This window comes from Falco punctatus (genome assembly GCF_963210335.1).
Source record: "Falco punctatus genome assembly, chromosome: Z".
Classification (NCBI taxonomy): Eukaryota; Metazoa; Chordata; class Aves; order Falconiformes; family Falconidae; genus Falco; species Falco punctatus.
In genome coordinates, this window is record NC_137586.1 from 78,071,178 (window position 1) to 78,089,382 (window position 18,205).

At 37.8% G+C, this 18,205-nt stretch overlaps 1 protein-coding gene across 8 annotated transcripts in view; it reads right to left on the bottom strand.

Annotated features, from left to right (window-relative positions):
• Positions 1 to 5,328: 5,328 nt before the first annotated feature.
• The window catches only part of SLF1 (SMC5-SMC6 complex localization factor 1), a 50,308-nt gene continuing 37,431 nt past the window's right edge, over positions 5,329 to 18,205 (bottom strand). For all 8 annotated transcript variants that reach the window (XM_080372344.1, XM_080372347.1, XM_080372343.1 and 5 more), the window contains 7 exons: positions 17,982 to 18,129; positions 15,702 to 15,847; positions 13,566 to 13,741; positions 12,942 to 13,075; positions 10,865 to 10,957; positions 10,294 to 10,476; positions 5,329 to 7,874 (listed from right to left, as the gene is read on the bottom strand). In XM_080372344.1, coding sequence (XP_080228470.1) covers positions 7,393 to 7,874; positions 10,294 to 10,476; positions 10,865 to 10,957; positions 12,942 to 13,075; positions 13,566 to 13,741; positions 15,702 to 15,847; positions 17,982 to 18,129 — 1,362 coding nt within the window. In that variant the 3' untranslated portion in view covers positions 5,329 to 7,392. The remainder of the gene's footprint in view (positions 7,875 to 10,293; positions 10,477 to 10,864; positions 10,958 to 12,941; positions 13,076 to 13,565; positions 13,742 to 15,701; positions 15,848 to 17,981; positions 18,130 to 18,205) is intronic.

The window sequence follows — 18,205 nt, forward strand, 5'->3', positions numbered from 1 at the left end:
CTTATTTTCTAAGAGGATGGTGGAGTAGCCATAAGGCTATTCAGGCTGCGGGGAGAGGGGATCCAATTAATTGCAGCATTGATCCTTCTGCAGCTGCAGCTTGGTGCAGAGGAGGGAGGATCCAGGACTGGCTGTACCAGAGGCAGCAGAGGCAGGAGATGGCCTGTAGCCTTGAGGGTGATGCTTCACAGAAAACCTGAAAATAAAACCGGTAAATATTTCTGCAATTTCTATGTGGATTTTGCAGAAACAAGAGTGCGCATGTGCTCCCCTGCAGAAGAAAAGAAAGGAAATATCTCCTCCCCTTCAGAAGATGCTCTGGCCTGTAGAGGTTCCTGGAGGAGGGTACAGTTTTGAAAGATAAGCATAATCCTCATTCTGTTTTGTTGGGACCCCTCTCCCCCTGTGCCACTGCACAGAAGCCTAGGGGGGACCCGAAATTTCTCCCTTGGATTTGGTACTTGCTAGGAACTTGATGCATTACTCATCTGTTATTTGCAGGCCTTTACTTCAGGATGCTGCACAGGGTAAGAAAAGCAAAATTTGTGCTTGAATTAATAAAAGGGAAATATTTGAAATGGCAGCCTGCTTGCCTAATTGCAGTCTGTCATGTGAAGCAGGAATTTTCCTTCTTTCCTATGGGCAGCCCACGATGGCCCCCTCCAGCAGCCCAAGCCGAGCATCATTTCACTGATGGCTAGCAGTCACCATAGGCAAACAAGAAAATACCATATCAGAGCTTTTTAAACCTTAAACCTGGTGCTGCTGTGGCGCAATATGCATTTGAAAAGGTTTTTCTGGATTTGTGGAAGCAAACAAAACCAAACCAAAAAAATCCCCATCCTAAAACTTAGTTTAATAACGGTGGTGAAGTCCCTATAAATATATCCATGCTAGAGCCTTTGATAACTGTACCCATCATTTAATCTTACCGTTTCCCTCCCCGCTTTTTTTGTGTGGAGTTTGCAAAGGCCCATCAGGGAACAGGTAATTCCTCATGTTCTGTGAACACTCTTGAAATCAGAAGGGGTTGACAGAGAAGATACGTTATCATCAGTCCACATGGTATCCACATGAAGTTTAATCTTCAGTAGTTCAAGAGCCATTACAGATAGCACATCCCCTGCGCAGAGAGAGTGTGCTTTGAACAGCTGAAAGTGGTGACTGTTGACCACCTCGAACTGCCAATCGTATTTGCTCTCAGAGCAAAATTCCAGCAGGCGTGCATGTATATATTGGGGTAGATAGCATAACATCGTTAAAGAAAATCAGAGCTGGAGCATTAGTGAGAGGTAGAAAATGTCAAATGTTAAGACTTGATTGGTTAAGTAAGGCAAATAACAAGCCGAATTTTTGACACTGCAGTTCCGTGATATTTTTTTAAATACAAATCTCTGTAGATTAGTTTGATTTGTTTTTGGTTTTGTATTTGTTACTTAGCTTTGGCTTCCTTAAATATTCCAAAGCACTGTTTGTTACAGATGAGCTGGTATATAGATAGTTACATACCTTGGCAAAACATCCACTGCTTTCAAGTAGAAGAGCAAGGTGATTTAGGTGCACTGGGAGTTAAACAAGAATGAGACCTTCTTTACATGGCTTTTCCGAAAAACTGCGACATTTAGCAAATGTATACAAGCTCATTGTTAGGTTAGACAAGGTTTAGATTAATTATACTTCAGCTGTGTGCAAGTGACAAGCCACAACAGGTAAACTTCCCTGTGTCAGCACTCTTAACATTTTGTATAAGCTGACTGTTCACTCTTCCACTGTTTTATTTTCACTTCTTCTACATTCAAGATTAATGACAAAATTCCAGCATGAATAAGATAGGTCTTCTGAAAGATTAATGAAACTTGCATTGAAAGAACCCTGAAGCAGGATCTCAGTTTCTTAACTGGACTTAAGCACAGTATTTTTGCACCACTCTTTTTTCTTTCCTTCCTTCCTTCTCCAGCCAGCAGTCTTTTTGAATGTGGGTGGTAACAGAAATTCCTAACGTTGTTAAAAACCAGCAAAATAGTCTCATAATCCTTTTTTTAGGTATATTATCGTCAGCTCTAGGCAGATAGAAGTATTGTTTCTTAATATTTCTAATTATTTTTGGAGCAATTTAATCATGGTCTCCAAACACCTGGTTCACAGATGCCTGTGCAGATTGCAATACTGGAGCTCTGCAGCTTGACTCTTTCATCTCTTCTGCACGGGGTTCCCTGCCTGCCTGCAGGACAGCCTGCTGCATGGTCCTCATCTCATCCTTTTTTAAAAGAAGGCATGTTGCATTTACTCAGTTGCCTAAAATGTGCTTCTGTAATAGTATCTATTGATATCGTGGCTCAAAGTAACTTCTCAGACAAACCAGAAGCCATTTTTCTTTCCCAGAGATTACAAGTTTGGTTGATAAATGCGTTGCATTTTCACTATCTTTATCTGAATATGAAAGCAGAGACGAATATTTTGCAAAGTGAAATTTTTAAAGCTCTTTTCCTGAAGAAACATCGTTTCATATCCTGGTAAATATGATGATAAATTTATGAACTTTTAAGGATCTTTATATATTACAGCTTGATGATTGTAATAATTTAATGTGCATTTAACAGATTAAAAAAAGGAGTTACCATCTGACATATTTTAAACAGCATGCATTCGGGAGTAATCACTGAGCATGAAATGTTTCTCAGGGTGTTCCTCTGGGATTGGCACTCAGCCTGGCACGTTTCACCCACAGAGTAAATACACAGTCATTTGTGTGTACATTTGTACATGGCAGAGGAGGTGATGAAATAACCGCTTGTATATATTGGCCTATATAGCCACTAAATTGGATCCTGTTTAGAAAAAAGAAAAAAAGTGTCTTAATGCAGCTAGTGCAAGTTAAATGTAAGACCACATGAAGGTTGTACTTAACCTGACAATAAACTAGAGATGGATTACTCTGGATTTACTGGACACTGGGAGCATGGCATGGCGCTAAGGCAAAAAGGCTCAGTGTGGTCCTTCAATGTATAGGCGAAGGGGCAGTCTGTCGTACAACCATAGTATCGTTTAGGTTGGAAAAGACCTTTAAGATCATTAGGCCCAACCATTAACCCAGCACTGCCAAGCCCGCCATAAACCATGTCCCTCAGCGCCATGTCTACTCGTCTTTTAAACACCGCCAGGGACGGTGACTCCAGCCCCTCCCCGGGCAGCCTGTGCTGATGCCTGACCACCCTTTCCGTGAAGAATTTTTCCTGGTACCCGACCTAAACCTTGCCTGGCACAACCTGAGGCTGTTTCCTCTGGCCCTGTCCCTTGTTCTCTGGGAGCAGAGCCCGACCCCCGCTGCCCGCAGCCCCTGCCAGGCAGCTGTAGGGAGCGACCAGGTCCCCCCTGAGCCCCCTCCTGCCCAGGCTGCCCCCCCCAGCCCCCCAGCCGCCCCCCCAGGCCCGGTGCCCCAGCCCCTGCCCCAGCCCCCTGCCCGTCCCTGGACACGCTCCAGCCCCTCCGCGTCCCTCCTGCAGCGAGGGGCCCAGCCCTGAGCCCAGGGCCCGAGGGGCGGCCGCACCAGTGCCCCGCGCAGGGGGATGAGGCAGGGGTCAGATACCGACTCTGCACAGGGCATTTGTGATGCTGCCCTTGTGCAATGCAGCCATGTAACATCGGTCAGGATGGTAGATGGTGCAGGAAAGAGCTTCAGGGCTATTTAGATAGTTTAAAGGGAGCTCAAGCTCTGAGGTTTGAACACCCTCTCTGCCATAACAAATTTGAAATGGTTATTGAAGCCACAGGAATATTTGAATTTTATACACTAACCTTTACTCCTAAACAAAAATAAAACAAATCAACAGCAAAATGCCTGAGCACAGGCTCCTAGCATGCTGGCAGTAGTGACTTATTTGCCAACAAGTGAGATCATTTTGAAATAAAGAAACACTGTGCAAAAAGTCTTACAAATATCATCAAGATTTTTGCACATGGACTGATGTGCTTCCTATCTAGTAATGGCAGTGATGTGAAACAAAGAATATGTGTCAGAAAATACAACACTGAAATTTGATTTAATACAACTTTTTTGGCAACTTTTGAAGCCTGAAGAACACCTTTGCATGCAATTATAACTCCTGACTTTATATCCCAGTTCGCTCTACCTCCTATCTTGCTGCTACCAGATCCCGTGCTGCTGACCATGGCTACTCACCTGTCTGGGCAGCATCTGTTACATGTGCAAAAATAATATTCTACATGTGCTTGTTGAAGGTGAAGAATAATGAAGAACTCTTTAAAGCCCTGGGAAAAATAGGGTTGATTGAGGATGAAGATGTACCTTCATGCTTGCAAAGCATGCCAGCATGTGAAACATGGGCATAGAGAGAAAAAGAGGAGGGGGGCTGGCTGACTTTGTTTGTTCTTTTAACTAAGCCAGGAAGTGGGAAATACCCTACAAACCAAATGGGATTTTAAAAAGCAGACAGTTTAATCACTTAATAGATCTCACTTTATTGCAATCATGATTTAACAGGAAAGTTTTGCTATTCTGAAAGAGAACAGGCACTCTCTAACAAATCAGATGAAGCACATAATTTTATGTTAAATACGACTGAGATGATATACTTAAGAATTTTTAAGGATATGGAGTTTGCAAACTTGAGTATGTATAAAATTGAATATGTATTAGACTTAATTCTGTTAAGAGCATCTGAATTCTGTTAAGAGCATAACTGGGAAATAACAGGAAAATTTTAAGTATATGATCCTTAAACTGGAAGGACATTAGAGAGAACAAAATTGTGTCACCATATAATTAAAGACTGATGATGCACACAGACAATATTTAAGTTGGGGCTACATGTGGAATATTAATTCAGACATTTCCTAACTTTTGAATGTTTCATTTTGCAATGTTAATAATGTTCACTTTGCATGTTATCTGCTTTTCTTTACAGAATCTTGGAGAGATGTACTTGAAATTAGTTTAAATAGGTAAGTAGGACTTACAAATGACTGATGTGCTTTCCCCCCCTCCAACCCCTGCCCCGTCCCCATCTAATTGACATAATAGATAATACCAAGTAATTGTGGGAATATCTTGGATATGTAAGCAGAATCGTCATCAGACCAAAAAATGCTTTTCCTGTTTTCATTTCAGTAACTACATCTGAATATTCTAAAACATCTGCTTTTCCAGATCCACTAGAATTCTTTTTCTGTGGTTCTCTGAGTCCCAATTACTTTAAATTCCCAATTACCTACCAAACTCATGACTAAAGAAATGTTGCTATTGCCAACTTAATGCAAAACATGCATTTCTTTAGAAAGTATGGACATAGCATTTCTTTCATCACATCCTGCAACAAAGAATTCTGACATTTATGAATCCATCTCGTATATGACACAGTTTTTTTCGGTGCTGCTTTCTTACTAAAGAAAAATAAAAATTGCACAAATAGAAACAAATCCAATATGCACTGACCATTTATTCTATTAGAACAGGCTGTTCTGCATGCATGTATAAAAATAATAATCAGTCATTAATAAACACTGAACATTTGTAATGAAGGTCTGGTTCCAAGACCAGCTCAGTCTAAGCATCTTCAGAGGATTGCTATGAGATCGTATATATCAGCTGCAGAAAGGCTAAATGGAAGTTTTGATGTGCTGCAAGCCAGCTGCATCAATGTAACTTACTCCCTCTAGTCAAGTAACATCAATTTCAGAAGCAGCTATTATCCACACCCTTTCTTTTAGGGTTCTTTTTGAAATATTATAAATTGCTATTATAGAAGAATTGGAATTGGAAATGTTGCTAATTAGTACCTTCCCTGTGAAGGCTAAGATTGTAAATTACTCCTGATCTATTACTGAATGTTAGGAGAAAGTCAGGTACCCTCATTCTAAAGCAGCGCTTTCCTCTCTCTTGGAAGAGATAAACTTCTCTTAGAAGGTTCTCCTTTCCCAGACCCTCCTCTGAAACGAGTTTGGCACTGGATCTCTACAGATGAAAGGCAGGAAGAATAGTTGTTGCTGTATAAATGTGCAATAAGGGCTCTCCAAAACACGTAACTCTTCCACATCCCCAACCCTATGCAGCACAATTGTGTAGTTGCTGCCACATGAGCCTTGATACCTTTAAAGAACAGAACAGGATTTTCTTTTTCTTAATTAATTAAAAGGACCATCTGATAGAATATGTAGCACACTATCCTAAATTAGGTTAGAGGATTAGTTTAGAGGATTTATCATGTGTAGTTTGCATGTATTCACAGAATGGAGAACAAAATTCTCACATTAAAGGGGGTGTAATTTTTAAGGAGATCCATACTTAGTGTCAGAATCTGATGCCCAGTACATAAACTGTCTTGTCTAATCCTTTGTAAATTCACCTGCCAGCATAACTAGATTTGTGCCCCTGCTTCCACCGGCATCTTTAGTTGAGGGAATCCCAGGAGTGTTACAAGATCATTTTATACACTGCCAGTGTAATGGATTTATCAAACCACTGCAAGCCAACACAAGTTAGAGCAAAGCCAAGGACACAGTAAGTTATGCTGACGGATTTGGCGCTTCACAGCATCACTGTCCTGGAAAGGAGCAAGATGACTTGATCGTTTTAAAGCTGCAGTCAGTGGTACTTACTGCAGTTTTGCAAATCACCCGAGTATCTGGGCCTCAAGTCAGTCGCTGCACAAGTGAACGTGACTATGAGCGCCATGGTGCTGATGAGGGAGAAGAAGATTTTCCACATGCCCTTGTGTGACCATTTCTATCAAACTAACACAGACATGCAAAATGCCAGCACACTGATTCTGTAAATGACATACTACCTTCTTTTTTGTATTTCACAAGATGTAACTTAATTTGAATTTTTACAGGACAGGGATAAATAAAACAAAAATGGATAGAAAGAATATCTTCTCCATATGCTTTTGTTTAGTGACAGATACGTCAGTTTTATTAAAGGATATTACAATATATAGGCACAAGCCTTCCTCAAGGAAAAAGTGTTACCTGTAATGTTTTAACTTTAGGGTCACTACCTATGGAAACCAAAGAGAATTATGGTGTGAGATTGGTAACAAAGATTTCCAGGACATAAAATACAAAGTTTAACTTAGTGCAATTAATACAGCACCCTCTTGCGATGGTCACAGGCACGCAGATCTGTCTGACCACTGTAAGTCAGTGGTACTGGGAAATGTTATTTAAACAATGCACTGAATCAATGCACCTGACTTCCAGGTTCTGCTAGAGGAAAGTATTAACAACATGAGAGCTAAACATGTACGGCTCATGTAGGGCTGTGAAATTTGTACTTCTTTGGTTGCTGGAAAAAAGATAATTAGCCCAATACCAAGGGTTAACAGTCCAGATTTGACTAATGTGGCTTGTTTGGAAGCTAACTGTTAGAAAGTTTTAAGTAAATAACTGATACTCCTCTGCCATGTTTTCCAGAGCTGCTAATAAAGTCTTCTTCTGTTCTCCAGGGAAGAAAAGCATGTTTTCCGATATTTCTTGAAGAAACTGTGGTAGTTTTTCAAAAGTTTCTAGCTCTCTAAAATATGTGTCTACTAACCAATCCCCAGAAAATGTATTTTTCATCTTACAGATATCACGAGCCATTGCTGGAAGTACATTTGAACAAGCTACCTCTCTAAGAGTCGAAGTAAAGGGTGAGGACAGATTATAAATGGAACAAAAATTCAGCAGCATCTTACTAAATAAAATCAACCACAGTTCTTTCTGCTGACTGCAAAAATCTTGTGTGCATTCATAGAAGCTTTCAGTGCTCTCTCCTGGATGCACAACGTTCAAAAGTTCTTGCTTTACTGGTACGGACTCAACATAATCCAGTGGCAAATTTCCATTGGAGTCCCTCTGCTGTAGAAGGACAGGTCCTGCAGGGAAAATATAAACATTAATAATAACAGCACATTTGATTTGGCAGCTGAAAAAGATCTTGGTTTGTCTTCAGCCAGAAGCTAGATGTCTATTTAAATTCCTTTTTGTACTGTTATGTCGAAGTAACTGATGTGTTACACATTTGCAATACAATCTAGAACATGCAGAGAGACCCTTTGTAACAGTTTCTTCATGATATTGTCTTAACTTACACAAAGTATGTAAAAATGTAATGTTATTGCTGTTGTAAAGTTCTAGTATTTTGCGGACCAGGTTATTTGCTGACATTGACTCCAAATTAAAGACACATTACCATGATGGTCTTTGTTTTACTTTCCTGGATGGTGTGGCCAACCTTGTCCTAAGCTGTGCATCAACGTACAACTATTGTACAACTACTGAGGTAGGAATCATAGTCTCCCCCAAATGCTCCTCAACAACTGCATTACAAAATTTCCTCTTAACAGACTTCTGAAATGCAAGAAGTAATTACTAAGTAGATTTAAAGTGGGACATGTTTTACTTGTTCAAATTATACTACATTCTTTAGGTATTTCCTGTTTATTAGTACAGTGGAGCTATTAATATTTAAATATTTAAACCGGTTACAGATGTCTTGATAAGTTTAGGAAAGGCCACATCATTAAGAAAAAAAATGAAGGCTGTTAATGCACTACAGGTGGTGTTTTTCAAAGATGAACACATCAGGAATCTTCTTAGGTAAATTTGAATTACTATGCTAAAGTAATGATGTAATTTTAACCTTAATACATTTTCAGAAATATATTTTAATTACAAAAGGTAATTCACTGCATTACATATCCATACTAGAAGTTTTAACATTGTTGTGACCAAAGCTGTATTGTTTTACCCTATCACTGATTATGTAAAAACCTTTGCAAGCTGAAGGTTTTTAGACAGGAACCAGAAAAAGTTTTTGCAGAGATGTGCTCTGAATTATTGAGCTGAGTAAATCCACACTGAATGGGTAACATGCTTCCTACCATAGTTTTGTCAGTTATTTGACAGGCCAAACCCCCGAGTGTGACAAAGGCAAAGATAAGGGTATACGCAGCATTAGAGTTGCCAGAAAACCTTGATGAATGCAAGTGCAAGTAGAGCTCTTCCCCTAGGAGAACAGGATCATCCACTACCTATTCTTCACAATCGCCTAGGAAAAATGCACATCTGTCAGTACAATGCCATTTCCAGTTGAGGAGCTGGGTTTACTATAATATTGGCTACTGCATCACTTAGACCGATGGAACTGAGCCCAGGTATTGGCTTGGCACATCAGATACATGGTTCAGTAGATATATAAAACACCTGGGAGCCAGAGAACCAAAGCTCAGCAAACACAGAGGCAGAACTGCAGAGGAATGTATTGATTATGACCCAGTGCTTGCACAACAGACACAGAAATAGCCTTTAGGGGGCAGGAGAAGACTGTAAATAAAGAGGGTCTTACGCCAAGAATGAAATGAAATTTTGTTTCTCTGCCTTAATTAAGTAATAAGCCATCTAAATACAGTGCATTCTTCTGCCTCATGGCTATACGCAGAATGATTTTTATTGAAAAAATTTGGGCTCAGTATATAATACACAAAGATTCAACTGACAAAAGAGGTCAATGGTAAGGATATCGCAAATACTCGTTTTAGCAAATGAATTAAAAGAAGGAAGAGTTGATATCCAACGCCATTCTTCACAGTGTTGTTTTTTTTTAAAAAATACACTAATTATATTGATACAGTATATTTCAAGACAAGATACAAGCTCCCTGTCACTGAACAAAAAATATTGTTCAAAACATTTATCATGTGTCTGCCTAAGGGGCAATGTATCTTTTTTTAGAAACTAAGGCATCCCTCCCACTATTATCCCTAAACAGCAGTTATCACGATTACAATATAGATTCCTTTCTTAAACTAATTACCAAGCTAATTGTGTTCTTCAAAGACCATCACATTAATTTTCATAAATGCTGAACAAATTTATGTTGAAATACATGATTATATAGAGATTTACTGATCTATTTTTGCATCATGGTAAAAATAGATCAAAACAAAAGAAAATCCTTAGCTTTGCTTGGTGACTAGGTAATCTTTATCTTCATTAATGAGTTTGGAGAATATTGTTACAATGCATATGGTGTAAAATGCATAATAAAAACATTACCATATTGGAAAAAAATGTGAAAATCCTGGTTAATTTCATATTCAGCTGATCAAGATAAGTGTGAAAACAGTATTATTTTTATTGTGACCAAAACAGCTTGGCTTAAAAATGTTTTAAAATAAATATTTCATAATAACATTGTATTTTAAGCAACTATTAAGAAAACCACCATGAACTTCATATGGACTTAAAATAGTGGATAATTTCCCTAAACCAGTTTAGCATAAATGCACTCACCCCCATGCTGAAGTAGCAGCTTGCCAATTTCTACATGTCCATTTGACAGTGCCTCATGCAAAGGAGTCACCCCGTCCACTTGACTGAGCAGGTCTACCTCTGGACAACGTTGCAAAATTTCACGGACACACACTGTGCTGCCATGGTAACTGGCTTCATGCAAAGGCGTCCAGCCAGCATAGTCTGAATTATAAATCAAGGGAAGTTTTAAAACAGCAGAAGTAGTACTAAAATGTTAATAATGTAATTCATTAGACAGCAAAACACTTTACTTTTTGGTATTCATCATGGCTGCAGCAGCAGCTTGTGATTTCAAAACAAGAAATTCTTTTGAAAAAATCTGAAAAAAATTAAATAGCACTTTTGAAAATCAATAGAAGATGTGATGTTAAAACATACTTCAGGTATAAATTAACCATTCCTCAGTGTTTGCTATAAAGCCCTTATTTTGTGTTGTTTAAAACAATAAAGTCAGTTTTAATAGTATAAATATTATTACCAAACAGGTATTAATAAGCAGTTCTTTATCTGACTTATTTTTTTAGTTCTGTAGAGAAAGTGAATAACTTACCTTGAACATTAATGTCTGTTCCAGGGGAAGAGAGAAGCTGAATCAATCTCTCCACTTTGTTACTTATGCAAGCGTTATGCAGGGCTGTCTCTCCTACCATAAAAAATTAATAGATTACACTAGACTAGGCAAGATAGCAACTAAAGAAAATAATCAAAGTGCCTGGAACTAGGAGACCTGGCTACATGCCAGAAAATTCAATAATGAGTAAGATTTTCCTTTATCCTGTTTAACCATCTCTTAAGAAAATTCAAAAAAACCCACAGAGCTTCTGTTCCACCAGAGATCCAGCAATGAAATTGTATTGCAAATGGTTAAACATGGGAATTATCTCCCCCCAGTTCAAGGTTTAAAGCTTCAATCACAATATAAAAGCACCAAGTGATCACAGAACACCAAAAATACTGGGTTTTGAAGCAATAAAACTTTAGAGTGCAGTTGCCCTCCCTTAAATTTATTCATGAACCTACGTTAAAATGTATGGTTCTTTTTACACAGCATTTATAGCTTAATTCAAATGAATGTTTCTGGCTAAGCACGAGTGCCTCTACACACTCAAGTATAATTCAGAACTTCAAATCCGTTAACAGATGGTTTGCTGTTTCTCAATAGGCTGTCTGACTTGGCTACAGTAGCGAGGGAGGGGGGAAAAGAGAGAGAAATAAATGAACGGTTCCTAATAATAATAATAAAAAGAAAATCCTCTGAAAAAAAAATCCCAAGTCTTAGTACCATGTAAAGCTGAAGGAAGTGTGAAAAACTGAGCAGCAAGCAACTGAGAACTGCTGGTTATATGTATAGACACCATTAGTTTCTGCATGATAAAAACTTCAGACTCATTCTAAATGCTGTTTTGCTTTCACTAAATGATTAGGTTTGAACAAGAGCCAGAGGAAAGTCTTGATGCCAGGTGAAAGATGATGCAACAAACATCTAAGAAATGAAAAATATCTCAGGCTAAGTCCCTTTGCCTTTGTGATAAGATTTACATGGTATATTTCGTATATTAATACTTTCACTATGTAAATCTGTCAGCTCCATACTCATTCTTTCAACAGAAGACACTACTTACAATTTTGGCAGGGGAAGAATAAAAAAAAAAAAAAAAAAGGCAGGGGTTTTGTTGTTCTTGGGTTTTTTTGCCCTAGTCCTTCAGCTTACTTTTCTTTGTAGAAGTCAGCATGTAATAATTCACATCAATTTTACTTGCAAAAGCAATAAAGAGAAAGAGAACTAATTTTAAAAATGCATGGTCTGGCTCTGTTACTGAAAGTCTCTTAAATCCCAAAAGAGGGTGAGGTTTTTTTGTCCTTCAGTGTTTATGATACAATTCTGTTTTTAATTTTTTGAACAATCTCAGCTTGCTTTTGCTAGTTTTTTTTCTAAGCCTTCTCTTGGGTGTCAATATAGTTGTGTTTTAAGTGACACAGGTAAATTTCTGATGATGAAGATGAGAAAAAGTAGTTCCAGCAAGTAATTCTGTTCAGGTAAAGGCTCACACAAAGTACAATTTATGAAATTTGTGTAATAAGTAGGAAGCAAATGAATTACTGCAATGCTGTTTTATTCCTTAGGTACTTGGGTTCCAGTATAGTTAAGACAAAAGCCAAATGCCTTTCATAGTCTGGGCTGAATGCCTGGAAGAAAACAGTCCATATGCTTAACACAGCTATGTAACATAGCATACTCCTCAGTCTTTGTTCACAAAATGTCTAGGACTGAAAGAGATGAAGACTGAATTATACTTTCAAATCAGAAGACGTTGATCCTACCAAGCACAGGTTGAGGTGGATTAGCAAAGTAAGGCAGGCAAGACTGGAATGAGCTCACACAAGCTGTACACTGTATTTAATATCTGGGAGGGGGAGGGGAATGAAGAAGGCAGCTTTATTCCACCATATATACAATTCCTCCTTTTAAATAGACATCAGAAAAAAGAAACACGAACCATAAGAAAATAATTCTTGGGCTTAAGCCATCACTTCAGTTCAGCACTCATCAGGACAAGATTTTTAAATCTGAAACTGTCTATTCTAATCATATAAAGTTCTTAACATAAATTAGATATCTAGAATACCTTTAATATTCCTCTTGCAAAAATGTACCTCTTTAGTCAAAAGGTAGCAATTCTCTACGGCGCCTGCAGTCTCAACTTTAACTTTTGCTTTTGCTCTAAGCCTTTGTTTCAATGGAAGGGACTTATTTAAGTCACTGAAAAGAAAGCAAAGGGGACATGTCTAAAATGACTGTTTCATATTTTAAGATAATGTATACGTACTTAATGCTTTTAGATGTGTATATACAGCACACTCAGATCTATCCATTTCAGAGTTATTTCTGAAATGTCTTAATTACATAATTTCTATGTCATTTAATTAGAACTGTATTTTAAACAGTAATAAAATTAAATTACCCACAATTAAACTTTCTTTAAAGGCAGTTCTATGAGCGGTTCAACCTCTATTTACCCTTTAAATTTAATGTTGGGAGAATACAACCACATCCACCTCCACTGAGATGGAGGATGCGGAGAAAGGGGGAACCCCAGCCCAGAGGTGTTACAGGTTTACAATGGCGCTTTCTGTCAGTTGCAGTAATTTGTAGACAACAAAACAGGTCACGTAAAGTTCAAGAAACGTGTCAGGTCAGAAGCTGTCCCCCAAAGCAGAATAAAACTGGTGATGTTATAGGTATTACTTACGGTAGATCAGGCAGCATTTTGACTTGGTTCTGCTTATCGCCATTTAGCATCTGTAATGCCCTTTGAGACTTGGGGCATGGCCGTTGCCTTATTTTCCTTTTCTTTTTCTTTACTTCATGTACATTCTTTGTCGCATGCATCCCTACCTCTCGCAAAGCAGATGAATAGGAACAGACCTGTTGCAAAAGTAACATTTTCGATCACTTTGTATACAGAATATTAAAATGCAGTCATCTTCTTCTGTTGTGCTTGATGCAAAGCAGTCATCCACCACACTCTAAATTTTAAAAAATATGATCCCTAAATGGCTGCATATATAGATTGTTCAAGGTTGTCTTCTGCAATCTTTTGTTGTGTTCTTGCAATTCACTCCTTATGCTGGCCTCAGTGGTGAGTGGGTTGTTTCTGAGCCAGAAAGTGGGAAATTCTAGACACCTCTCAAGTTTTTGGTAGCTAACAAAATGTTCATCACTTTAGCTGGACATAAGACTGAAGTAAAGCTAACGGATTCTCAGGTACTTAATGAAAGTATTTACAAGCTTCCTGCTCCCAACCCAAGGAGCAAAACCCAGGGAAAAAATTTGGTAAAGAAATACTCACACCCCTCCTTCATCTCTCCTAAGGTGAGGGGTTGGATGAAGCCTTTGAGCATTGCAAAGGCAGTAAGCTAGTTACCTCTCAGGTGCTCTCTTATTACTAGACAGCTTTGGATATTGCAAATATTTTCTTCTTTCCAGTAATACAGAGCTTCCATCCCACCTATACAGCTCATCTGAAAAAGCTGTAAGTTTCTGCAGTTCTGCAAAAGCATAGGACAAAGTCCAGCAAGGGGACTCATTCAATGATTACACAATTATTATATATGAAAAAAGATATTAAAAAGGGTTTGACAATCTAGCAGATTACTGTAGATTCTGCAGGCAACCTGCGAGGGGTGAGGGGCACCTTAGGTGCACCTTCACTGTACATTTACCACAGAGAGCAGGAGGTCACTATTTGAACCCAGAGAAAAGCCTAGATGATAAGATGCTGTATGAGAACAGCTGTCCAAATTGTACAATAGTCAATATTTATTGTATGGAATGAGAAAGAAGGCACAGTAAGGGAAGCCGCAACTTGTTTCAAGCACTACAAAAATTTACATTTAAGTAGCTGCAGAGAGTGATCAGTAGTCATGGCAATACTAAAAACAGCAAATGCTACTGCATATGTGTTGGCAACATACGTTAAATATTAGATATATAGTTGGTATATTTTTAAAATTCTGACAGTCTTTTGTTTGAGCTCTGTTTAAACACAACATATTAATAAACAATATTCTCTGCTCACAATAAACCATAAAATTCAGGAAAGCTTACATTTAAAAAATGTATAAAGGTAAATTTGTTTTTCAACTCTACCTATAGAATTTTGGAATATAAAGCAACAGCTATGGATTACATATCCTGTTTGGTTATTAGTATTAAAATTACTGAAATGAGGCTCTAAGTTAGGGCATGTAATTATTGCGTGATCTCCTCAATTTGCCTGTATCCTGCCAGCAGTCATGGTTTTGAGAATTTCTTGCAAAGTTTTCATCATGTGTTTCCTCATCAACTATCACAAATTGTGATTTGAAGGCAGGCAAAAGTTTGCAAGTAGGAGAAAGTTTTAAAGAGAAATTCACAGGAATACACTGTGGTTCAAATACATAAAATCGTGTAACCAGTGTTTGGACCCAGTAGAATAACAGACTGTCACCTCTTCAAAAAAACTACAGGAAAAGACAACCCAGGAAAAATCACACTGTATTTGGCATTTTCCTTAATTACAAATGTAATATTGCAATAATTTATTTACATCAGACATTATTTTAAAAAGCTTTCATTGTGACTTTTCATATTAACTGCATGTAAACAGATTAATCAGGTGTTACAAATTCTCTGGCAAGAAAAATCTTACCATGGTTCTGAACCCAGATTTTGGGCAAAGAGAAATTTAAATGCAGTAGAGCCTACGTATGGGTAGAAAACAATGCATACAAGGAGCATGACCTTAGACCACAAAAGAAAGATATTTTCCAAGATTTTCATAAATTCAATTACTTGTAAAATACTTAAGTGTGATAAGTTATTATGGAGTAGAAGAATTACTTACTATTTTCTGAAGAGAAAGAGGATCTGTAGAAACAGTTATATTCCTCTCTAAACACATTCTTTTAAAAACTGCTTCTGCAACATACATTTGAAGCCAGCGGGATGGTATGGAACAAATGAACCCTTTTAATTCATGCACTGAAAAAACTGCACAAAAGAAATTACAAAAGAATTACTAAAATACTCAAAAAAGATTTTATCCGTGATCTGATAATAAGACCAGCTTTTAAGAGAATGGTCAACAGATTTTTGAAAGACAAAGCAAAGCACCACTTTTTATGTGCAACATTTTAAAAAACACTTTAAATATAATCTTATAAAAGTTACAACTTGACTTTGAGAATGAAATTATTTATTTGGGAAGTTATGCAAGTGATCACCTTTAAAATCTGTGACACAATACAAACCTGACTCACAAAAAAGGTATGAGACACTAACAAAGAAATCTGCAAGTAATGCAGGGTGACCAATAAAATCTACATGAAAAGTGACCATAGGCAAGTTTCAACCCCATTCAGATGTACCAAATAGTTCATACTGTCTTAAAAAAACCCGAAACAGACAGTGGAAGAGGAATATATATCTATACCTGTTTCAATATATATCAGGCATATGTCTGGCTTACCTCTCTTCTTTTTGGAAAAGGAGACAGAATGACTGGTTTTTCTTAGGTTGGTATTTGTATTTTGATTCTAGCAAAATAATTTTGTCAAAACAGCAACTAGAACAGGTGGAATGCAAGGTCTGCCATGAGGAAGAAAGTCATTACTGTATTGAGGAAATATTCTCTTCTGCTACAAAGTGCTTCTTATGTATTAACTGATCTGTAGACTCAATCATAACAGACACACAAGTTTTGAGAGTATAGACATTTTCTACTCTTAAGAGTGACACAATTCAGAACTCTGGAACAGTTTTTTGGGGCTTCAAGTGCTGTGGACTGAACCAAGTGGCAGGAGTCATCAATAGGTCAAAGAATCTTTACTCTTTATAACTGGACTGTGAATGTTGTCCTTGTGAATGTTCTCAATGAGAGATGAATAGTTTTTGTATACAAATTTTTCATTTGTATACAGGAAAATAAGAAAGTCTTGCAGAAACATATATCCAAGTTTCTCCCTATTATATGAAAGTTGGAAAAGCAGTTGGAGAGGTGGCAACAGTAGTAGATACTAAAAGCTCCATTGATTTAAATACTATAAAGTTCCAGCTGATACAGCTTTCCAAGATCTAAGGCAGACTATAACAGTTCTGATGATTTGCCTTCCGTAAGACTAGAATGGAACTATTTGTCTAGAGACTAAGATTCTAGTTTAATTTTTTCAGGATAGTTCTTCTCAAGTGTCCAGGTAGGAGAAGGCAGATACACTTTAAATGAAGCCTATGCACACCTCTCTCTAGAGAAAATGACGACTGAAACCAGGATTTCCATACATGTGTAACAGCTGAGTTACAGTTTTCCACTATTTCCTAATTGGAGGGGATGGTGGTAGGGCAGGGCTTCAGTGGGAATTATGAAAAGGAAAATAAAAAAATTCCATATTCTTGAAATTATTATTTTGGTCTTTTGAGTTTCTCACCCCCTAGTTGCTAAAAGGACAGATGCCTCAACTGACATTCCATGTTAAATGATAATGATTCATTTGAGTCAGGACTTTTCTCTTGGTCTAGCATATTTAATAAAGAGGAACAATAGTGATTCATGGGACTAGCTGGAATTTTCCTCCACCCCTCTAATAAAATCCATTAAGTGTAAGAATTTGGAATGAGACGCTGAAATGTTTCCTTTGAAGCCTCTGTGGGTCAAAGAGTTCAGCATAGCTTTTGGGCTTAGGGATGAAGTGTCTTCAGCAAACAAAATCAAGTTTGTGGAATGAAAAATTTCACCTGAGAATTGGTCTGAGCTAAGGCACCTCCAATTGCCTCTCTGAAGTTATGGTTTACCATGATATGCTCAAAGGTCTTCCTAACCTGACAAGAGAGCTCCAAATATTTTTTTTCTTCTTCACATTGTATGGTCTTGCATTCCCATTAACACCTACTGAGACTTATTTAGAAAGGTTTTAATAAGAAAGCCTGTTCTGTTTGGTCTTTGCTTGGACAGCCAGCCAAACAGACACATACCCACAATAAAACAGTTTCCTGCATATGTACGCATCACACCATGTGAGTCCACAGCTGAAACAGAAGGCAAAATACAACTTAAAAGTAAAACAAGGATTTTAGTTAGGACTTTAGTGTACCGGATCAAAAGACTTTGAGAGGCCTTTCAGATACTTACCATCACATGAAATGACAAGGTACTGTGTCAAATCGTCAGCTATTTCATGAAAGACATTTCTGTCTGTAAGCAAGCTTGATATGACCCAATATTCCACTACAGTTCCAAGAATTCCATTTAATATACCAGCTATTTCGCTTCTGAAAGCCTAAAGGAAGAAGGGGGGTGGGGAAAAATATTAAAAAAAGAGTAGCTATAGACCTGTACTGTGTAACAAATTCACA